The sequence below is a fragment of the Uranotaenia lowii genome, chromosome 3, assembly GCF_029784155.1.
Source record: "Uranotaenia lowii strain MFRU-FL chromosome 3, ASM2978415v1, whole genome shotgun sequence".
NCBI lineage: Eukaryota > Metazoa > Arthropoda > Insecta > Diptera > Culicidae > Uranotaenia > Uranotaenia lowii.
The window spans coordinates 89,458,485-89,483,861 of NC_073693.1; the positions used below are offsets into that span (position 1 = coordinate 89,458,485).

The following is a 25,377-nucleotide window of genomic DNA, read 5'->3' on the forward strand; positions in this document are numbered from 1 at the left end:
TATCCAGGAACACGCTGCCGCCGCACTGGCCGCAGCCCAACGAGAAAGGGAAGTGAACCACATCGCCAGCCTGAATCTCAGCATGCTCGAACGGGAACAACGACTCGCGGAACAGTGCGACAGTGCCGATAAAATCAAGCGGCACCAGCAGCAACAACTGGAACAGCTCCAACGGGAACAGCAACAGTTGCTGCAGCAACACCATCAGCAGCGGGAACGAGAAATGCGCGAACGAGAGCAGCTACTGCGGGAACGAGAACTGCAGGAAAAGCAACAGAAACTACAATTAGAACAGCAACAAAGACAAGAACAACAGCAACGAGAGCAACTTAGTCCGGTGGGACGTCCCCAGCAGAACGGATCGGATCGTTTGAGCAGCGGTAGTGGTTCCGGACCGATGGATGTGACGACTGGCGGTGGTACCGGGGAGAATCGGTCCGGATCGGCTCAGGGTGGAGCTAGCAGTCCGGTGTCCCCGATGGGTATCATGGGCATGCAGTTTAAGCTCGTTAGCAGAGGTGAGTTCTGTGTTCAACGTTTATCTGTTTTTATTTACTTTACAACATTTTATGCAATTCACTGTGACGAAAAACTCATAGAAAAGTTAAAGTAGTTTTGTATGATAGTTTAGGTGAATCCTAAATTTTGACCTTATTTTTTTCACCAAGTTCAACCTTTGTACTGGGTAAAGGCCCTATGGAATCCCGAGGAGGTCGTTTGCAGGATTCTCTCGAGACTAATGCTCAACTGTCATTATCAATCATTAGACACTTCAGACAGCTCAGTTATGCTAGCGATTGCTATTGCTGTTGTTAAGAGCTTGTCTCTCATACTCTTCCAAAACATATCTTTGATTATTCTGGGTGTCACGAAAGTTCAAAGACCTCTATGTTGATTTCAATTCCATTTCTTCACAGCGCATGCCCAAGTAAGAACGTACTCTTCCAAATCTCGATTAATACTGTCTTTTGATGGTACCAGCTATGTATGTGATCCAGTTTCCAGGTCACTTAACGCAAATGGATTCCGCAGGCAACGATTTGTGCACCCGCACAACACGGATTTGAGTTAAACATTCAGATTTTCAGTCGAAGAGAGATTGAGTGTGACCGCCAGATGTATTGGAGACTCGCAATTGCGAATCGAACCTTTCTTATCCGGGTTTATAATCTTTGGTACCACTAGCAGGCGGTACTGGCCGCCAAGTTACTGAAAGCACTCCAACTTTCTGCCCTTCTAGCGTTAAACTGGAAGAATTTTCTATGTTGACTTCTATCGGCTTGGTCAATCCAACACTGACTTTGAGGCTCATTCTCTTAATTTTCAGTCAATGGGCATCTCTGAATCTCCATGCCAGTGACCTTATGTGCTGACCTATTCTTCATCATGATGCTGTAACAAAACTCCACAAACTATTCTTTCCTAAACCATCGTGCCCCATGTTACGCTTAAGCTACGCTCTGATGATCGGGCTTAGGGTGAAATCGCCGAAGTGGACTATTCAACTTTAACACTTGCTACCGTCATTAGCGAGAAAGCCTGAATTCCTCCATATGCTTTTTTAAGAATTACGGCTGAGGGTTTGCTGCCCATGAGGGATTCGACATAAAATGGAGAGTGCTATTTCGAGTTTCTCCGCAGTGGTGAACTAGCCCAGGCCCTTGAACTCTATTACTTGAGCTTGTGATAGAGCTCGGACTGTAGTTTTCAAACAATGTGCTTCCCAAACTAGCATCGTCCGTAGAATGACGGCAAAGCGCCTTCAAATTCAGCTTCCAGGTCTTGAAAGATGTGTGCACATAAGTGATTCTCCGCGCAAACTTACCAATAGGCCACACTTTTGCTGCTCCTTGGTTCACCTCTTTCTACGAATGGGGTCGTCTTTTTTGCTGAGAATTTTGGAGCACCGGACCTAGTCCCATATAAGGGTCCAACTCCATACATCTGCAAAACTATTCCTTCCGAGATGTTCGTCCTTTAGGATGATCCAATTCGTTCACCTCTGTACAACTTACCTGATCGATACCTAGACTCTGGAAGGACCAGTTGTGCTAGCGATTGCTCATCCTCGTTCATTGAGTTTGTCCCTTATACACCCCTTATCCCTTGTGTATGGTGAAAGAGCTAGTATACCGTCTAAAGGATATCATACGAACTATGGCATCCTAAAAAAATCTCTCTTTGCTGTTTCACAATTTATGAAAGAAACGCTGTTAAGCATTCTCTAGCACATCTGATCGTTGTGTGCCAGTCACGAAAGAACCCTGAAAATGGGCCTCTCGGGTTTCCATATTGGTAGATCCTATCAGGAGATTTTTTGACGTAGAATTACATCTAAAGGATTATGACGTCATCACCAACGCCTGCTTTGATGGGTTTTGTTTCTCCCTGCCTACGAAAGGTATAAAACAAAGGGCTCGTCGGTCGACTCGGTTTCTTCCTCTGCTTGCCTTTGAACTGAACAGACGTTACTGCGCTTCGATCTGAGTTTGGACCCCACCAGTAATAATCCGACTCAGATGTCAATTTGCAGTAGTTCAATGGCAACCGTGAAGCAACATGGACCAGTGAGCAACGATGACGGCCAGCAGCGTAGATAGCCAGCGGCGGAGAACTTCAGTGTCGATGGGCCCCAGTGGCAGGGATCCTACATGTCATTGCATGTCGCGTTGTCAGATTATGTCACATAGTCGAATTATGTTACATGGACGGATAGTGTCACATGGTCGATTATGTTGCATGATCCGATTATGTCACATGGTCCGATTATGTTGCATGGTCGGATAATAACACATGATATATTATGATGCATGATCAGATTATGTCATAAGGTCCGATTATGTTGCATGGTAGGATTATGTTGCATGATCTGATTATGTCAAATGGTCGATTATGTTGCGTGGTCGGATAATGTCACATGGCCCGATTATGTTGCATGGTCAGATTATGTTGCATGGTCAGATTATGTTGCATGATCGGATAATAACACATGATCAGATTAGGTCACATAGTCCGATAATGTTGCTATAATGATGATGTCACATGGTCTGATTGTGTTATATGGTCAGATTATTTTGCATGGTCGGATTATGTCACATGGTCCAATTATGTTGCATGGTCGGTGTGACAGCGAGCCGATGTGCTACGGTTGGTGGCCTACACGCGAATGCTGTGCCAGCGCGCACAGGCGACACATGTTACTCGAGGTAATATGCGGTGGAGGCGTACATGACTATATTGATAGGAAATCTTACTTACAGTATGATGCATGTTTATGGCATCACCACATCTCCCTTTTTCTTTAAATAAATTAGTTATAGTTATTGTGAGCCCGTTCAAAGGTGTAATGTATATGGTGCAATGTGAACATTTATTTACGATCTGGCATATGTTTTATTAATTGAAACACTTGTATTGCGTCTTATGATAAGAAGCTGATTAATCTTTTATTGTTCCGTATTGTTCCATGTCAAGCCTTGAATCGGATTTCATAACCTATTTCCACGGTGTATCCTTTTCCGAAGAATTGAACTAATACTTCAAATCACTTACAATTTAAGTTTTATAAACTTTATCAAGAAACAACGCTGAGGTATTTCTCTATCCATTGACTTACCATGAATGAGTGATGTACCACCAGATATCTAATTGATTTTTCTTTTATAAGAAGAGACTTTCGTTCAAGCATCAGTTCCCTCATCTCTCTTCTTTTCTTTTTAATAGAAGTACAACGACCGAAAAATAAGCTGTCATCAATCAAAGGTTTCATTCAGTATCTTAATTAGCTCGATATTTTCTTTTGAATATATTAGGTATATGCATTTTCCATGTCTGTTTTTATTCTATTCAAATCTATATAACAAGCAAATCTATACAACATGCAAAACTGATGTAAAGTAACCAATCAAATCTACTCAAAACTTTTCTGAGTAAGTTTAAGAATTTTTTCTACAAGCTTATTCCTAGTTCACATGTTGGATGATTTCACCCAAAACTGTTTCTGAGTAAACCTTATGTAGCTTCACTCAAAGCTAATTCTGAGTAAACATAAACTTCTTTATTTTATTCAGCTCTGAGTAATTTCTTTTCTTCAGTCTAATCTTATATTGAATACATTTAAAATCCCATAAAAACGAGAACAAAATCGTTTTAAATACACCTGGTGTACAATATTCAGCTTACAGAATCATCAGTCAAGCCGTTCCTTTTTTTAAGGCATAGATTTGCTCTCTCGAGAACCTATAATCATCTACGCTCCGCAAAAATCTGTTTTCTGAATTATTTTATGTTCGATGACTTTGGGGTTAAATCCGATTCAAACGATGAAATAAGAAATTTAAGAAAATTCTTACCTAAGACGTTACGACATTTTTGTCAGCTTATTTTATAACTAATAAACAAATTACATAATAACCCATTACTAAATGTAACAAATTAAATCATTTTTTTTTATCAATTGAAGTTCATATAACAATTAAAAATTCACCATTAGTTAATTTGCTTCAAATTTATTTTAGTAGAGTCAATCCAGAGGTTTTAATGTACTACGTTAAATGCTGAAATCTCCTATTTAGCATAAAACTTTCGAATCACAGAGTCATCATGAATAGACATTATCCGCAATTTTTTTAGTATTTGTATGTATGTATGTATGAAATTATCAACGAGTAAACTTGTTTTCAAATGAAGTGCATTTTTCGAACCAAAGGTATGTCTTTTTTCTGTAAATAAATTGTACTTATGTTATAAATGTTATCAATTATCACCTCAGAGGAAATTGCTTCTGGATCACCTTATACTTATTCAAACCTACCAGAAACCCACGGGTCAGGTCAACACAATTCACAAGGAATTCCAAGTAAAGGCTTGGACGGTTCTTCATCAAGAGATTTTCTAAAATTACAAAGTATAAAATGTCATTATCAGTTTATATGAAAACTTGATTTATCTTATGCTCTCATATTCTTATCAAATATTCTCTGTAAATATAGAGAAAACCTTACACACCACGTGATCTGTTCTTTTATAAATACATTTTTCTTTTAATTTTAATCTATGTTCCCTTCAAATCGTGTTTCTGAGCTATCTTTTTTTTTTGTAACTGAAAGCTGATTTTAAGAACATTTCTCTATCAAAATTAACACAACACTCTTTCTTTCCTTTGAACTAATTTTGCTTCTTGCATTTTTTTTCTTCGTTACTCTCTCAAAACCAATTCTGAGAATACTCAATATTTTCACTCAAAACAATTTCTGAACAAACCATAAATCTTCTTTGCCAAGTTTGATCAAACTTTTTCTTTTCCCATTACTACTCATTTCTTCTTTTTCATTACTCTCAAAACCAATTCTGAGAATACTCAATATTTTCACTCAAAACCATTTCTGAGCAAACTATAAAACTTCTTAGCCATATTTGATCAAGCTTTTTCTTTTCCCATGACTATTCATTTCTTCTTCTTCAATACTCTCAAAACCAATTCCGAGAATAATCAACATTTTTACTCAAAACCATTTCTGAGTAAACCATAAAACTTCTTAACCATATTTAATAAAACTATCTCTTTTTCGGTAACTAGTTTTTTTTCCTCCTCTTACTCTCAAAACCAATTCTGAGAATACTCAAATCGACCATTTTACTCAAAACCATTTCTGAGTAAACTATAAGTTTCCAATTTTTCTTCGAAACTGTATCATTTATCGATAATCATACGAATCATCATCTATCTCAAAAACGAAGTGCAATAAATGCGCTTTTTCATTCTTGTCATAATTTCCTTTTTATTATACAGTTCAATATAAAGAATTTCGAATAAAAACTGATTTCACCTGGCATGAAGCAGAGAACACAAAGACATCCGGAATAAAGGAGAAAAATCGTGGATTACCGTTATTATGTGCTCCAAAAGGAATTTTGTTGGAGGCATCTTTATGCCATTTACTGCTACCTACATTGCTAGGTTCGCCATTCTTCGAAAATTGAAACATCATATTTCTATACGCCCAAATCTAAAGCAATTGAATGAACGAATAAAATAATATTTGTCAAGTTTCTATAACAACGGTTATAAAAAAAAATTGTTAATGATAAAGGTTATGACAAGTAACTTATTTAAACCCTTTTAGGCCTGTATAATTCTGAAAGATTTTCAATTTTGTATGAATTTGGAATATCGTACACATGTAGGTACATTACAATTAGAAATGAACGACTAATCTCACCATACGATCTGATTTTACTTCAACGCGTTTACGTTTCATCTCATCGTTTTTTCTTTGTCATTTTTTTTTAACCAGCACCACAATATTCTTTCACTTTTTTTTTTTAATATTATTGGATCTTGAACAAACCTCACAAGGTTTTTTTTCATAACTTAATATTCAGAGCTTTTATCTATAATGAACATATCAAACATTTGGCTCGTCCATGCATGTATTCATCATGATTCAAACATTTTAAAACAATACAATTATTTAAAAAAAAAACATAATCAAGCATACCCGATCTGTCCAAATTGATAAGTAACCTATAATTAGTTTAGCAATCTCTAAAAAAAAACAAATTATTCTTCGAAACATTTCAGAGCATGAACGGAAATGTCAACTTATCATCGCTTACAAAAAATCCGCTACTCTTAACCAAAATTCCAGTATCATTCTGTAAATATCAATAAACACGTCCGATGGCATTTGTTGAACGTCAAACTTTTTTGATTTAAAACTTTCTAAATAAACTTCACTTAGATTTCTAGAACAAATGAATGATATTTCATTTTGAAAATTACTCAACACGCAAATGACTCAACTTCTTGTATGCCTTCTCCACTAAAATCATCAACTTGAATGTTTCTCTTCACTCAAAACCAGTTCTGAGTAAACTTCTGTTTTTATTCTCGACAATGCTCAAAATTATTTCTAAGCTATTGAAACAATCATCTCAAGCCTTTTTTTTTAATGGTTCCTTCAATACTACTAAATTCTCAATCTTATAAGTCTGTATCTTCAGTAAATAATGCTTCAAGAATCCAATGTTAAATTTCCCATGATTATCGTTTTCCAGCCTCTATTTAATATCATACATAACATTTTAATGAAATTGAATACTGTAAAGTGTTGCGTTTTCTATGTACATTTCATCATATATGTTCTACAGCTGCCTAACTACGCCTCATTGGCAATTCATTCAATGAAATATAATTTCAATTTCACGACAAAAATTGCTAATCAACTATTAGGTTTTCTCCGGAAGCAGATAAAATCAACCTGTTCAACATCGAAGTCGTTCATAAATATTCATCATAGTCGATCAAACTATTGCGCCAACCCAGCAACCATTCGTTTACTTATGTTTGGCTTTTGAATTCGTTCTCGGACACTTGGACCCAAAATCTCTGTGTATGATCTTGATCGAGGGATTGCAGTGTAGAGAGAATTCTTTGCATTTGGAACGGTAATGATCAAAATTCCACAACTGCTTAACAAATCTAACAAATCGCAACAATTTGCAATAATAAGCACATTTTCACTCTCTCTGAGCACCGGTTTCACTCATTTTATCTTAAACCTTCTAATTCTCTTTAACAAATTGCAACAAATTACCACAAATTCAATCATTGGCTGCAAAATTTGTTTGATCATTGATGATGATTCTCCGTTTATCTCAGTCCCCTGATCTTGATACAATGAGAATATCATATCATTGTTCCATGAACTCTTCGTCTTTTAATGTACTCAGATATCTTACTCCATATCTTCATTAAAAACCAACAAATGCGCATTAAACGCAAAATACGCCACGTACATATTTCCGGATATATTATCCATCTATAAAACATAAAATTTCAACATAAATTCATTCGTACAAATACAAATTTACTACTGTTTCCAAGAAAAACAGCATAAAACTAAAATTATGCACACCACTGTAGATTCATATCGTCATCCGTTGCTCTGAAAATAACAACACACCTATTTAGGTATCGTTGCGCACTTTTCCTTCTACTGTGTTGCCGCCCTGAAATAAACTTAAAGCTAATCGAGCACCCGCATCTATGTGGGCACTCCGATAGCAGACGGGTTTTTACAATGTAGCCAAAGCCGTCTCTCTCTCTCCCTTGCCAGAACACAGCCAGTGCACTGTGTCGGCTGCATAGCTTGTTTAGACGATCATACGATCGAGCGGCGCTAATTTACCGTTAACAGTGAAACCAAATCGTGAAGTCCGTTGGCTCACGTTTTTCTGTATTCAAAGCAATACAGTGACACCAGAGAACACCGTTCTCCCAGAATACGCGTACTAATTTCCTTTTATTTAGCGTTCACAACTCGATGAAGAAATTTTACATACCTGATCAACTCCATACAAAGACAAAAACCAATTCAACCTTTGTCAGGGAAGTTACCAATTTCCCTTTACTTCAATTTGCTGAAATAACTCCCAATCCCAATCCCAATCACTGTAACCCATCTTTCATCACTGTGAAACCCTGATCCTTTTTCACAAATTAACACGTATTCCCATATATTTTCTCAATCTTTTTTTTTTTATTCACAATGATGGAAACTCTTCGAAATCATTTATCGACCAGCCTCACTATCACTTTTTATTAAACCATTTCCTCAAATGCCGATATTAGTTTCAACTTCCACACGCGTCGGTGCATTTCCCAAATTATTTCTAGACCCAAAGACCCATTCCGAACACAGATTTAAACTCTTCCAGCACGCGTCGGGTACTTTTTTTTCGTCGCCACTTGTGACAGCGAGCCGATGTGCTACGGTTGGTGGCCTACACGCGAATGCTGTGCCAGCGCGCACAGGCGACACATGTTACTCGAGGTAATATGCGGTGGAGGCGTACATGACTATATTGATAGGAAATCTTACTTACAGTATGATGCATGTTTATGGCATCACCACAGTCGGATTATGTCACATGGTTGATTATGTCATATGGACTGATTAAGTTGCATGGTCGGATTATGTCACACGGTTCGATAATGTAGCATAATCGGATTGTGCCACATGGTCGATTATTTTGCATGATCGGATAATGTCACATGCTCCATTATGTCTCATGGTCAGATTATGTCACATCATCGATTATGTTGCATGGTCGAATTATGTCACATGGTCGATAATATTGCATGGTTGAATTATGTCACATGGTCGGATCATGTAACATGGTCTGATTATGTTGCATGATCCAATTATGTCGTAATATTTGCTCAGGTTATGTCTCGTGATAAGATTAAGCCACATGTTTAAATTCTTCTCTTGAAATTTGTCATAGTCATAGATTTTTCCATTTTGACACTGGCATATGTTGATCATTACGTAAATACACCATAAGTTCACCTATTCTATACATTGACAAGAAAAAAAATTGCGTTATTCTACGTTTAACGGTCGTAGCTAAATTACTACCTCCCCAATTTTTTGTTTGTTGACTTACCTTTTTTTTGTTAAGGTAGAGGAACGTGATCTGGATTGGCCTAACCTGGGTTAGATCGAAAATATAAACCTTTTAAAGGCAAAAGGTGTTTGGTTCGCCCAATACTGGCAAGACCTACATATTAGGCAGCTCATTGTGAGCAAAAGGTATTCGAAAAGGTTCTATAATAAGGTTGCTAGATTGTCCGCTTTTATCTGGGGTTGCCCGGATATTTAATACAAAAGTCTGGTCCAGCCCGGTTGCCCGGATTTCATTTAAAAAAAAAACTCGGATTTTGCTAAGATTTATTCACTTTATAAGCCAAAATTAACAAAATAAACAGGTTGTGTTGAAAAAAAAAATTTATGCGACCAAAACGAAACTTTTTGAGCAAAATTTATTAGAATAATCATGAAAAGGTTTTTGAAAGCCTAAAAGATCATATAAAAAGTGATGATGAAAATTTTTTTTTGTTCTTGATTTGTGTTGAGTAATTCCTGGGTTTTGACCAAATTTGCCCCTATATTACCAGGATTTTTGATCAACATTTTGAAATTAAAAATGGGCCTGGCCTTCTGGCAACCTGACTCTATAAGGGCAAGATGTATTTGCTAGCTCTAAATTTGCTAGACGAATTCGGCATAGCTCTATTGAGCTTGGGCCTGCTAAAAAGAATAAAGCTTGCTCTTTACTCTTATACAAATTTCCATTAGAATGACAGCTAATCGGAGTGAAATTGGAGTGAAGGCTATTGCATTCTCTGTTTAATACATGAGAAATCGTATATCAGGATTGCGAGCGCGCCCATCGCCCATAAGGGCGAAAATATTCGGCAAAGTCCCATAATGGGCAAGTTGCGAGTGTTGTTTTGGGTCTAATTAAGCCCATGGCATGGAATAAGTCGATTAGAACGTTTGCATTGAAAATTTAGAAAGGGGAGAATGGGGGATCTTACTTAGAACATGCCCTCTTTGCTCTTTTATTATGTTTGAGACACAGGCGATGTTAAACAATCACTAGCACAACTGACCGATCCATCATCTAGCTTGCAATTGGGTTGCCAGGTTGTATCGAAACGGAAAACAGCTATCATCCTAGTCAAAGGCCGTCTCAGATGGATTCCACATCTCTTTGAAGGCAGCAGAAGAGTGTCCGCCGAGTTATTTTCAATCGGTTTAATAATACCTGGATTGGCGGGTGACATTAAAGACGTTTAAAGTTCCAACACACTCCGTGCATTTATAGTAAAAGTTCTTTTTCATTTTCCAATTCGTTTATTTTTTTTTCTTTATGAATCTATTGATGCAGCCTTTTGGGCAGTGGAAAGGAGAGACTTTACTATTTGACGGTAGAATTTGGAATGCTTTATTTCTAAAAATTCGCTACCGTTTCAATGGTTACAACTATCAGTTGCTATTAATTATGTGTATGGTGTTATTTGTTCAATCGATTGTTTTGATGAGGCTAAGCTCAACACTCCTCCTCAACACACACATTCGCAATCTTCGCAACTGCCTCCGGCAGCTCTTCTTAAAGATGGGGCTTTTTCTCTTCAACGCACGCACCAGCCCTCATTCGTCGCATTCATTGCATGACGCTATCGCCCCTGTTGTAGCTCGACGGCCTTATTTCTGGCTTCCGGTTTGACGATCTACCAGTTGGTCCAGCCCGTCTATCTTCCATGATTCCTGGCTCAACGACCTCCAACTGGCCTCGAGGTACGACGAACTTTCAGTTGGCTCCGATCCGACGACATTCATGATCCATGATCCGACCTGGCTCCGATCCGACTGACTTCTGGTCTCGGCTCCAATGCTTCAGCTTGAAGCTTTCTCCTCATCGCCTTCCCTGAGGCCTTCGCCTCCCAGCCCGTCGGCCTCCCTTAGGTTTCCGGTCCGACGGTTTCGGCTCGACGCTCATCTTTTGTCGCGACGCCTCATCAATGGAGCAACGACTTTCCTTCTTATGGATTGCGGTCCGCCGACGACCTCCCATGTTTCCTGGCTTGTCGACCTCCACCTGGCTTCTTGATTCGACGACCCTCCAGTTGGCTCCTGGTCCTTCAATCATCCACGGTTCCTGGCTCGCTGACATTTCAGTGGCCCCAGCTCAACGACCTCCATATGACTCTGCACCGACGACCTTCCAGTGGATCTGGTTCATGTATCGATGACTTCCAAATGGGTCCTGGTTCGTTGTCCTTCCGGGCTTCGACTCGACTCTTTTCAACTCCTTAGTAATTTTCATCCACTGATCTATCCGACTATCATTTCAAATTTATAATACTCACCGATAAAGCCGCCCAAAATTTCCAAAAATAGAAAATTCTGTTTTCGTGATTTTTCCAGATTATTAAAAACTTCTTTTTTCTTCCCTTTCTAGGAGACGCTTCCAAGGGCGACCAGCAGCTAGTGGTATCGATGGAGTTCAACGGTGTCCAGTACGAGGGAGTACTGTTTGCGAATCCTTCCCCGACTGCCAGTGGTCACAGCGCATCCTCCCCGGCTCGTTCCTCATCTTCGCAGCTCACATCACCCAAAATGGCATCATCGAAACAGACCGGCAGCAACAGTACCAGCAGCACCAACACCAGCACCCTAACGAATCCGGCCACCTCGCCGCTGGTGCTAACGACGACCGGAGCTGGGTCTGGGACCGTTGTCGGATGTGGCAGCAGTATCAGCAGCAGTAGTAGCAGCTCCGCCAGCAGTAGTTCAGCCATTTCTCCGCTAGGGTCCTCTGCGATTGTATCACCGGCCAAAATGATGAGCGCATCTTTGGCTTCGCCCGGTAGTAATGTTTCCGCCGCTTTGGAGGAATCTATGGCTAGTGCAGTGGCGGCTGCCGCGGCAGCTGCCCTTTCCGGTTCCGGTTCACTGCCCTCGGTTGGACCGCGGCCGCTCGTTTCGTAAGACGATTAGCTCTCATTCTAGAAGTGGTTTACACGTGAAATTCCGCGCTAAGTTTTATTTCTTTATGTTTAAGCTTAGGACTCTGCCCCTCTATTCGGGAATGTTCCGAAAGAAGGGGTGTCATGCTCGCAATTTTGATACTTTTGTTTGTGCTCTCGAATGATGCATTTTCACGCGCTTCTAGCAATTTCCATTTTTTTTATCCAATGTTTAAGCTCTTCACGAAAGCTTAACACAATCTTTACACAAGTAGGATGGCCTAGTATAAATTATATCACATAAAAGTAACAGTACAGTTTATGTAGGTGTATGGCGCGCGCGCTATGTTGAATTGATAGGTGTCGCCACCTACTAGAAGTGCTTTTCGCCGCTGGAGTGCTTTTATCATGTACGCTTTCGAGCGAAAAGCTTTCTCTTAGCGTAGCCAGCTAAATACACTGAACTAAGGGCAACGATCACTTTTGAACCAAAAATTATGTTTAGTTGTTTTCATGCTGATGTTAAATGAAAGAAGATAAGTTAAAACAAATTAATAAAAAAAAACATTTTATAGATTCGAGCGTTTGCTACACGCAGAAAAGATGTAAATGTAGTGTGAGATGCTTGTAGCAGGTAGTGAAATTTTTAATTTATCTAAGAAAATGTGACCTTTTTTGGTAGAAGAATAGTACAGGAAATCGAATCAGAACAGTGTAATTGTAAAACAGGTGAACAATCGGAGACTGTAGGAAAAATGCGAATTTTCTTTTCTGTCAAATACTTAAGATTTGTTTTAAATATGTATGTGTAGTTTTGAAAGGCTTAATCCCCATGAGTGGAAGAATAAAAAAAACTATTCTACTTAACAAATAACTAAGCATAATGAACTTAGAGCCGAGAAAACTTAAACTTTTGTTACAAACTTAGAGAATGCAAAATAAAATAAAGCAAGGCAATTCATTAAGATCGCTTTCCAATTATTCTTAAAGCACATAACAGGAGAAATCTTCTCTACAACACAAACCAGGCATTCGTAATGTTGCCACCAGACAACGTTGCATCTCTTATCGAATATTTGAGCTATCTCTCCAACAAGTTTAATCTAACTTTTTTTGTTTCCTCTTTTTTTGTAAAAAACGCATCTTTCTTGTCAATATTTAAAATGAAAAAAAAAAACTCTTTCGTTTGTAAAGACGAAATTTCTTGCAATATAAGTTAAGGTTAAAAAATCACGTATGGAAAACACAGATGTTTGAAAAACAATACAAAAACTGTTTATAAAAACGATACAAAGTTTTTCCCCTTTCATACTCTTGGAGGCGTTATCCAAGAAAACAAGTTGATGATAGGTGAACACTATTTTTTTCTTTTTTTTTCCTGTTAAACTTAAGGGTTTTTATTGATTTTTTTTTAGTTTTAAAAAGCAAAACCAACTCACTTTTGGTGAGGTCTAAGTGAGTAACTATTTAAACATTAAACTAGCTGAACAATGATACAAACTTGAAAAAAAAACGAATGCAAAAGCTTAATACCTATGCATCGTAGAGCTATTGAGCGATTCGCGTTTAGAGTTAGAGTTGAAAATATGTAGCTTAAAAGACATGACCGCGCTTGTAAACATCATCACAATAATCTGTAACTCCATATATTTCGCTAGGAGACTCCCATCTGCAAACAAAAAGAGTTGTACAACTGAAAAGGCAGTAAACTCGAATTCAAATGCGAACTGGACACAAACTTCGACTGGTGGACACTTAAAATATTTCCATTTGAATAGCCCTACACAGCAACATGCAACATGAAGATCTTATTTTTTAAATGTGGAACAAACAAATCGATCAACAGTAATATAGAAATGTTTTAAAATTATGATACGTGTGCGTTTTTTCTATCTTAATATTATATCACAGAACCCGTGCCTAATTCAGGAATTAAAAATACATTGATTATAATCAAACATCTTCAAGTTACCAACTGCTTAGTGATAACGCCAGTTAACATCACTTAGTGGTAGTCAAGCATTCGAGAGGGATTATTTACCAGCAAACTTTCGAGAAGAGCACTTCACCTTTAAGTGTTTGTATTAAGTTACTGTCAATCTACCGTTCACTCGAACTGAATAATATAAATACTAAGACCAAATCTACACTTAATCAGTTCACTTCTCATCAACCTTCGAAACCATGAAGCTCCTAACAGCAATCCTCGCCCTGGGCCTGGTAGCTTCGGCCACCTGCTACGAATGCAAATCTACCGGAAACACTGAAGTAACGGCCAACGGAGAACAGAGTCGTAATGGCCAGTTCCCGCACCATGCTCTTATCGTTTCGACCTTCCCGGACAAGAAACGGTACTGCAGCGGGGCCATGGTCAGCCGGAAGTTTGTCATAACCGTTGCTCAGTGCGTCGAAGGTTCCAGCAAAATCGAAGTCACTCTCGGAGCCCAATGTCTGTTGGACGGAGGAGACAACAAGTTCCGTTACAAGTTCACGGCCCTGGAGCACTTCGTTCGATCCGGATATAACTACGAAACATTCGAGAACGATATCGCGCTGGTCAAATTCACCGACGACAACATCCGTCTGCCCCCGTGGATCAAGCCGATCGAGCTTCCGGAAGCGACCGAAGAGCACCTGCACGATCAGCTCCTGACCAGTGGTTACGGAATGTTGAACTACGACACTACCAGTGCCGCCGATTTCCTCGAATTCACCCAGTTGACCGTATTGAATCATGAAACTTGCCAGCAGGAGTTCGAGTTTGTGACCCCAGAATCGGGTCGGTTCTGTGCCCAGCGAGAGGAACAGGAACCGAACTGCGTCAGCGATGTCGGAAGTCCGTTGGTGTTCAAGCGAGAGGGATACAAACAGTACACGCTGGTTGGGTTGACCAGTTTCGGACAGAAGTTTGCCTGCGAAAAGGGTAATCCGGGTGCGCTTCAAGAGGTCAGCGCTCATGTCGAGTGGATTCGAGAGATTATTGGGGAAGCCACTGAGCAGTAAATGTTAACTGAAGTCATACTCATTACATTTGGATAACAGATTGTAAGATTTTATAAGATGAAATAATAAATGAAAGACAAGAAAAATGGATCTATGCTTTAATTTGTTTTAAACATTCTTTCTCAACAAATCCTTCCTCTAGGGATGAATCATCCCAGAGGATGAAAACTCCGTACAAAAGAAAAACAGAAGCCTTTGAACATTTTTCCACTTAAACTTCCTAGTCCACCGCCCATGAAAGGTTTGGCCTTAGAATCAGCAGCTGAAAGTGCAGCAGTACATTTTTGGAGTTAGCTTCCTTCAACCGTCAAGCTTTATTCGTCCGTCTCGAAACTAAACAGCTGTGTTATCTTAGACTTATCCCGCAGCTTGAATCCTTCTACACCGGTTGAAATTAAACGACTGCTACCGAAAGGAGTTGATGGGTCCACTTGTAAATATGTGTCTTTCAAAATTGGATTGGATCCTATGTACAAAGATGCTGCATTGAACCCCATGACGTGGCCTACAGGGTTGCTCTTTCGGGAATTTGTGGATCAGCCAAAAAACTACAGCCGACAGCCTTTGACTCCTGCCCCAACGGTTCAACGTTTTCAACCTATGGAAGCTACTATCCCGACCGTATTTGGCCCTGGTCGATCCACAACCGTTCCAGCGGCCCTGATGTAGGCTCTCCCAGCATCTTCCACTCGGCTCCCATTTTAGCCAACGACGATGACGAGATCTTAAACCTCGGCAGATTGTTTTACGACAATTCTTCATATATTGAAGAATATTGGAGGAAAAGCCAGCGCTGCTTGGTTTTCCTCACTGGGACGCAACGTTCTTGGCATTTGGGAAGCCTCAAAGTCCCTCGTCTCAGTCGCGCAGTTTCCAGCCAGCGTATTCAGCCGTCTCCGCCCTGAGTTCGATAGTGGCAATGAGGTCCTCCAGCCTACTTTTCCAGGCAAGTACTCATATTCTTCTGGAACACTTTCCCTGTGTCATGAAATTTCAACCAATCACAGATTCTAAAATGACCACCAACACTCTTGGGTTTCTTCATGGGCTTCAACACTAGGACGCATCGATTTGAGCTCTTTGGAGACCCCGGAGCCCTTCGACTCAGTCGCCCTGTTTCTGCCTGCGTCATCAGTCGTCCTGGCCCTGAGTTTGTTAGAGGCTAAGGGGTTCTCCAGATCACCTTTACATGCAAGTACCCCATTACGACCCAACCATCCTGCTTGCGTTCCCAGTTTCCGCTTTACCACAGATCTATCTCGCAAAATCATCCGTACGACGCTCCTGCTACTATCTCTACTGGGTTTCCAGCTCCGGAGCACAACAAATTAGGAATTACGGAGACCCCTGAGCCCTTCGACTCAGACGCGCTGTTTCCTGCCTGCGTCAACAGTCGTCCGGGCCCTGAGTTCGTCTGTGGTGAAGGGCTTCTCCAGCCTGCACTTGAGGCAAGTATGCTGTCATTGGCCATTCTTCTTCGCGTGATGGATTGTGTTTTTTCAGTGATCGTCGTTCCCGCCTTGCACCCGAATCGTCTGACTCCATCAGTTTCTTCTATATGGTGTACATTCGTGTGTTGTCGATTACCTGCGTGCTACATCGTGCTCCAGTTATGGCATCATCGCCTTCACAGATACATGGCTGAATGACCGCACGCTTTCCAGTCAGATTATCAGTCCGGACTATGCAGTCTTCCGATGCGACCGTAGTCCATTAAACAGCAAAAAGTCAACCGGAGGTGGAGTGTTACTTGCTGTGAAATCTGAACTCCCATCTATACTAATCGAAGACAACTCCTGGGAAGATTTGGAACTTTTATGGACCCGAAAACTTTACTTGTGCGCAGTATACGTGCCTCCAAGGACTAATAAAATCGTGTACACGAGTGCCGACTCCCACTCGTCTACGATTTTTACTCTTAAAGGTTCGCCAAAGCGCGAGCAGGCTGTGAAAAAAAATCCCTTAGGTTCGTGAACCATAGGAAACACGAGTGATGCAGTCCAACCAACAGACGATTCTTTTGGATTTTGAATCCTATCTCGCTCGTGGAAATGATAACATACATGAATATTGTTCCCCGCGATTTTGGCTCACGAACCATTAAGCGAAAAGGCTGTTACGTATCTTTAGGTACGGGTAATAAATTTTGCTTCAAGCAGCAGCAGGAAGTTCTTCATATTCAGCGCTTCTTTCAAATATTGTATGGAATGTTTATGTTTTTTAATGATTATTTAAAATGCTGTTTTTTTAGATAACTTACAGTGTTTCAAGATTAACGAAATTCTAAATATTAAATCAAATTCGTGCCGCAAGCCGAAATGTGCCGGGATAAGGACGGAGGCATCCTGACGGACAATCGTGAGGTGATCAAAAGGTGGAAGTAGCACTTCGATGAACACCTGAACAGCGCACATGCAGGAGATCAAGACGGTGGGGGAAGGTACATCGCCGGCGTAGCCAACGACGCAGAGGAGCCACTCCCAACGATGAGTGAAGTTAAGGAAGCCATTCACCAGCTGAATAGAAACAAGTCGGCTGGGAAGGATGGCATCGCAGCTGAACTCATCAAAATGGGCCCGGACAAGTTGGCCGATTGCCTACACCGGTTGATAGTCCGGATCTGGGACATAGAACAGCTACCGGAGGAGTGGAAGGAGGGGGTAATATGCCCCATCTACAAGAAGGGCGACAAATTGGACTGTGAGAACTACCGAGCGATCACTGTCCTCAATGCCGCCTACAAAGTGTTGTCCCGAGTCCTACTCCTCCGCCTAGCGCCACAAGCAAACAGATTCGTAGGAAGTCATCAGGCCGGCTTTATGGAGGGACGGTCAACGACGGACCAGAACGGCTTTTCCGGGAAGCTGATCAGACTGATCAAGGCGACGATGGATGGAACGCAGTGCTGTGTGCGAATCTCGGGTGAATTGTCGAGTTTATTCGAATCACGCAGGGGGCTTCGACAAGGTGATGGTCTATCCTGCATGATGTTCAACGTGGCGCTAGAAGGTGTTATTCGACGAGCGGTGGGCGAAATGCGGGGCACGATTTTCAACAGATCCAGTCAACTTATCTGCTTTGCCGATGACATTGATATAGTCGGCAGATCATCTGCGGCGGTGGAAGATATCTACCGCAAACTGAAACGCGAAGCAGGAAGGATTGGGTTGATGATTAATACGTCCAAGACGAAGTACATGCTGGCCTGCGGATCCGAGACCGACCGAACCCGCTTGTCCAGTAATAACAAGGTCACGATCGACGGCGACGAGCTGGAGATAGTCGAAGACTTTGTCTATCTCGGCTCACTGGTGACCGCAGACAATGACACCAGCCGTGAGATCCGGAGGCGAATTATCAGCGGAAGTCGTGCCTACTATGGACTCCACAAGCAACTGCGGTCGAGAAGACTTAGCCCTCGAACGAAGTGTAACCTGTATATGACGCTTATTAGACCGGTTGCTCTCTACGGGCACGAGACATGGATATTGCTCGAGGAGGACCTGCGTACACTCGGAGTATTCGAGCGACGAGTGTTAAGAACCATCTTTGGCGGCGTACAGGAGAACGGAGTGTGGAGGCGAAGGATGAACCACGAGCTCGCGCGACTCTACGGCGAACCATGTACCCAGAAGGTGGTGAAAGCTGGCCGGATACGCTGGGCGGGACATGTTGCGAGAATGCCGGACAACTGTCCTGCAAAACAGATGTTCGCTACGAATCCGGTAGGAACAAGACGAGCGGGGGCGCGAGCGAGGTGGTTAGACCAAGTGAAGCGTGATCTGACGAACGTGGGGTGGCCGAGGAATTGGAGAACGGTTGCCATGGACCGAATAAATTTTAGGAATTATGTTCGTCAAGTTATGTCGTGAGACGGAATACTATGTAAATAAAAATAAAAATGCTTTGATTTTAACTGATTTGGGAGTGTTAAAAAACTCGCAAATTATAAAACATACTGAATGTTACAAAATCATTGAAAATAAAGCTTTTGATAAAATGATCATCTTTCGCGATGACTGCAAATAAAATGAGTGAATAATTTTGACTTCTCAGAAATAGTTACATAAGTTTTCTCTTTGTTTTTTTTTACGTTTCCTTGGGAATTCAGGAATTTGATCAAAATTCAAAGAAATTATAAACCAAAATGAATCTCAGAAAAACAAAACGTTTTGCAGTCTTCTACATAGATGTTAAATAAATTATAAACATGATTATTAACAAAACGCCCTTTTGGGATGTCAGAAATAAAATAGTTATATCATTTTTAATTTCAATTCAATTTACATTTGTAAAAAATAAATACAAAACACGTCTTGAGGCGGGGTTAGAATGAAAAAACGACATCAAATCAACAAATATGTTAAATGGTTGCAACCAAAAAAGTAGATACTCAAATTAAGTCATTAAGCTCATGTCACTATGCAACTTTTGGAAATGTAAAAAGTGTTTCCTAAACGATAAAGTTATTCGTAGAAATAAAGTGGTACGTAATCATAACTAAACTTGTTTGATTTTTTCTGCGAACAAAATTGATGTTAAGAGTTTTAACATTAAATAAAAGTTACAATGTTTAAAGAAAGATATGAAAGTAAGGCTGCCTGTAGAAGTTCTACGCTTCTGAAGTGCCTATTGGAAAATTGACTTTCCAAATGAAAAATTTGACTGCAATTTGTTTGAGAAACGCTCCCACGGACGGGAAATTTTGAAAATTCAAGGGTTTACCAACTAAAAAAAGTTCTAAATTTTTATGAAGTTCGAGCAGTTTTGTATACTTACTTTCAACTGATTTTTCCCGCCTGGCGGGGAACAGTGGGCCACGAACAACACTTTTGCGGTCAAAATTGACTGCAGGCCAGAGGGTTCGTTGTAGCTCATCGGAGTCTTCGACAAAGTTACTCGTCTATATTTGCGCTATCTATTGATGGATTTGAATTAGTTCTATTTTTCTCCGCAAGGTGGCGCTGAAAATTCGACTTTTCTACGAGAAATGCGAATATTTTCTTTGAAAAAGGTCTATAAATTTGTGAATTTGTTATGAAAATTCATCAACTTTATTTAATCATTTGGCAAGGAACCCACGAGAACCCACCGACATTTTATACATGCATTTAGATCATGGGTGGCCAATCCATGGCCCGCGGGCCACATCTGGGCCGCGACTGACTTTTTGTGGTCCGCGAAGCTTCACCCGAAATTACTATATTCTCACAATTGTTTTTTTTAAATTTTTTGGGAAAAATGTAGGATTAAAACCTATACTATCAAAATTCGAGAAAAAGTATAGGAAATCGACTTGTTGTCACATAATGCTACTAGAAAAAATCAATTGAACTATCAAATTGTACAGCATTAATTTTATCCTTTACTTTCAATCACATACTCTGTTATATTTTCCATTTGCCTTTAGCTACTTTCATACGATTTGTTGGTATCATAAGTGATTTTTAAAAAAAAGAAAAGAGAAAAAAAAAGAGAGTTTTAGTTCATATCATCTATCAATATCTAAGAAAAAGCCTAGCTTAAACTCATAATAAACCGAGATCAAATTAATAGTAGAAGTAAGCTACATTGTTCCTGTCATATCATAGAACCATACTATTTTACCAAAATATGGATGTGAGAGCCTGTTTGCTTTTTGAAGCAAGCCTATTTCAAACTAATAAAAATTCTAGCTCAAATTAATAGTAGAAGTAAGCTACCTTATACCTATCACAACATCATCACAATCATGCGAATTCACCAAAATATGGATATAAGAGCCTATCTTACCGTTTGAGCATCGCCCTACCCTACCTGCCTCACATAGTTGAATGCATACTTTTGAATGAGATATAAAAATTGCCAAGACTGTTTGCTTTGAACTATAATACTATCAAAACAACTCAGGTGACAGATCCGTTTCACAAACCTTAAACCACAAAATATCATTTCCATCCAATTAGCCCCCAGTGATTGAAAAAAGCTAGATTTAAGAATAAGCCATCGTAATTCATAAACCGCAAATACACATCCACTGGAGCATTGGGGAGGAATATGGTATTTGAATATGTTAACCTACTCCTTTCTAACTTTCCAACTATTTTAATATATCTAAAGAAAAAAAAAAAAAAGGAAAGAAAAACACCACCTCCGAATGATCTGAAAAATAGAAAAGAACATTAAGAAAAATAGAAAAGAACATTAAAATGACAATAAAAGGTCAAACAATCATTTCTGATCGGACCAGATTGACCATGTGATTGAGCTTTAGTTAAAAGCCGTGGGACCGACATCTAGGGGTTCCGTTTCACTTATGGTCGGAAGTGATCCGTTGATGCCTATAACAACGCTGAATTGTGATACTCTCACTATTCTATATTTAATGTTGTTATACGTCAAGGTATACCCATTTATATCAAAGTGATATAAATGAGCACTCAATCACGCCCACGCAAACTTTTTGTTTGGCATGCAATCAAACCTAAATTATATACACAATTTACTTGAAAAAAAAAATGCTCTGAAAGTTTTGTCATGACCACTTGGAATGGGGTTTTTTTCGTTTTCAACATGTTTATGGATAGGTTTCCCGACAAACATTTCAATTCAAAATTTGAAATTATGAAAAAATTGAAAAATGTTTTCACAGAAAGTTCAATCATTTTGATTGAGTTAAACGTTAAAAATCAATTCTTGATTCTTTAATTAGGGCATCAAGTTTTAGTTTTGTTTGCAAATTTGAAACAATTTTTTTTTTTGCAAACTAGTTCATCCAGGCAGATTGGCTCGAAATAGAATATCTTTTTATTATTGTATTTTTTTCTGTTCTTTATCTTCAGTTTTCACTGATATTAGTAAAAGCTAAGTTTTTTTTGTGAAAAAATTTGGAAAATAAAACTGAATCTAACTAAAAGTAGCATACCACATGTTGAGCTTATTAACGTTTGGAATAATTTTAGCCAAGTTTCTATTTATAACTTGGCTAATTGTTCATTTTTAAAAATTTTCAGAAGAATTCTTAATTATCTAATTGTTATACATAGAAAATCTGGACCCCAAACGAGCAACAAAAACTACTTATAAAGATGAACCTATACTTAATATAACCCAGACGCATTGTTTTTTTATTGATTTTCTGTTATGTTTTGTTTTGTTTGAATATCAAAAAAAAATTTTTTTTGGCCCGCAAGCAAATCTTATTTCTTAAATTTGGCCCGCCTGTTGAAAATGTTGGCCACCCATGATTTAGATCATAATCACAACTGTCACTTTTCGAAAAATAAGGGGCGCCAAACTGCTCGCAAGCAAGTTATTAAAATTTGAAAAATGTATAATTTTTACCTATTTTTTGCGAATTTGACAGAAAAAATCTGCGAAACAAATAAGTTTTCCACTAGAATATCTCTTTTGAGTCTATTCCAATCGAATACTGTGAAAATTTGAGGTATTGTATTGCTAAAACCAAAAATAGATGATAAAAACGATTTTTTTGCAAAGTTTCTTTAAATTATTATTTCTTCAAGGTAAGTACTCAACATAGAGCTTTACAATGTTCTACAACATGGGTGACCAACATTTTCAACAGGCGGGCCAAATTTAAGAAAAAGAGATTTGCTTGCGGGCCACAAATATTTTTTTCTTTAATTTCCAAAGCAAACAAAAACTATAGATTTTTTTTTTCATTTTATTGAAAATCATTTAAAAATTGGTTTAAATATTTACAACAAGCTCACTGAAAAAAATTATCAAATGTTTAACACGTTCGTCCCCACGCTCATTTTGGTAGTTTTACTAGCTGGGTCCAAAGAAATTCTCGGAGCGACAAAATAAAAAAAAGGCTGAACGAGTAAGAGAGCGTCACACGTTTTTTGATGTGACGGGGCCTCCCAGGAAATACACCCGTCACCCGAATATGGGTCTCATGGCGACGAACGTGTTAATTGAAGGTACAAAACATACATAATTAAATATGTGCAATAGTTATTTCCACATTTTTGTGAAATGGTTATTTTCTTTCAAAGAGATTTAAAACTTAGTCCATTTTGTCTAAGTTTCACAAAATTAACTCCCCCTTTACAAAGTTTTTATCATCCCCTTTGAAAAAGATTATAGTTGTGTCAAATAAAAAATACACTGCATATGAAGAATATTGATTTCTAGAAGCACGGACCTCAACTCTTTGAAGTTTTATCTCAAAATCTCCTTTTTGTCCGTAATTTACAAAAAAATAATCTTTCTAAGGATATTCATCAAATATTTTATAATTTCCAATTTCGATTTAATAAGGGTATCGAAAAGCCTTCTATTAACCAGACAAAAATGGATTTGATTGGTTCATAATCATTGCCCCTTTTTATATCAAAAGTTAAAAAAAAAACTTTAAAAAAATATATAATATATTAAATTAGGTTTTCTTGTGAGCAATTGGTCTGTATCAAACCAATTCAATTTGAAATACAGATAAATGTTACCAAACTGGATACTCTGTTTAGTTTTTTTTAATAAAGCACGGTGCAAAAACTCAGCTTTTTAAATTTGGTTAAATTTGCTTGCGCCTTGTTCTGTTGAAGGTTATTAAATAATGATGGATTTGAAAAAAATTCCAGAACAGAGTTCCAATATTTTTAAATAATTTGTAATTTTTTGAAATTTTTAAGAAAAACAAAGTTTTAAAACAGAATTCAAGTAACAAAAAGTTGAAATTATACTTTCATAATTTTAGGAAGTGAATGTGATTTGAGGAATTTTTTCAACGATTTAAAATCCGTAGATTGATATGATCTTACTGCCTTCTTGAGGACCTCCAAACTGCTCAAAATTATAACTAGAGTCCCTTTGAAAGCTCTTAACGCTTCTGTAACGGTGGAAATCACTTTCAATGCCAATAGAACAATCGAAAACTTTGCAGTTTATGTGATGCAAAGTACTGATAATGTGTCAAATATTATTTGAAAATTTTAAGAAGAGAAATCACCGTGAGTTTGTTTTATGAAATTAATTTGCGGCTTTATCGGTGAGGGTTAAAGAGTTGAAATGAAAGACGTATTGAATATCAGAAGAAAATTCTAAGGTGGTGAAAAGAGCGAAGAGCATTTGAAATAGAAGCTTGACCACATACTAAATTCTTTGCCCCACACCAATTAACTGTATTGAAGAAGTAGTACCCAATAGAGAAGGCACTACGTTTTTCGATACAGTTAATTATGGATGGTTCGACCGCCATGTGAATGCACATGTGAACGGATGTCCGTTCGACACATGTGCATTCACATGGCGGTCGAACCATCCATAATTAACTGTATCGAAAAACGTAGTGCCTTCTCTATTGGGTACTACTTCTTCAATACAGTTAATTGGTGTGGGGCAAAGAATTTAGTATGTGGTCAAGCTTCTATTTCAAATGCTCTTCGCTCTTTTCACCACCTTAGAATTTTCTTCTTATATTCTATCCGTCTTTCATTTCAACTCTTTAACCCTCACCGATAAAGCCGCAAATGAATTTCATTATTTAAAAATTTAGATACATTTAGTAAATTCAGATTAAATAAAATCAAGAGAATTTTTAGAGGTCATGTTGCTGTTTATTTAAGTAAATTGTTTCCAAATTTTAAAGGTCCAGAAAAACCTTCAATTATTAGAACATGGTAATTTCGAAATGAGCTTCGCGGGCTACAAAAAGACAGACGCGGGTCACATGTGGCCCGCGGGTCATGGTTTGGCAACCCATGTTCTACAAAGATGATGTGAAAGGTATAATGAACAACTTTGTAGAAAAAAACCATGGCTGTATCTTGCTTCTGTTAAAAGTTAGATTTTGGTGCCACCTTGCGGAGAAAAATAGAACTGATTCAAATCCATCAATAGATAGCGCAAATATAGACGAGTAGCTTTGTCGAAGACACCGATGAGCTACAACGAACCCTCTGGCCTGCAGTCAATCTTGACCGCAAAAGCTTGGTTCCTGGCCCACTGTGCGAGGGGGGGGGGGAGGTGTGATCACTCTGATCACACCAACCCCCCCCATTGGACCGCGCCTAGATGGTGCAATGGGTAAGATATCGGACTGGCGA

The 25,377-nt window shown here is 38.9% G+C and overlaps 3 protein-coding genes across 3 annotated transcripts in view; all 3 read left to right on the forward strand.

Annotated features, from left to right (window-relative positions):
- The window catches only part of LOC129752381 (uncharacterized), a 260,154-nt gene that overhangs the window by 70,062 nt on the left and 164,715 nt on the right, over positions 1-25,377 (forward strand). The window lies entirely within an intron of this gene.
- LOC129754168 (transcription factor btd-like) lies at positions 7-14,197 on the forward strand. The gene is made up of 2 exons (XM_055750060.1): positions 7-518; positions 11,815-14,197. The coding sequence occupies exons 1-2, from the start codon at positions 83-85 to the stop codon at positions 12,342-12,344; spliced, it is 966 nt and encodes a 321-aa protein (XP_055606035.1). The 5' UTR covers positions 7-82; the 3' UTR covers positions 12,345-14,197.
- Positions 14,506-15,395, forward strand: LOC129754169 (brachyurin-like). Its single transcript, XM_055750061.1, has one exon. The coding sequence runs from the start codon at positions 14,507-14,509 to the stop codon at positions 15,323-15,325; it is 819 nt and encodes a 272-aa protein (XP_055606036.1). The 5' UTR covers position 14,506; the 3' UTR covers positions 15,326-15,395.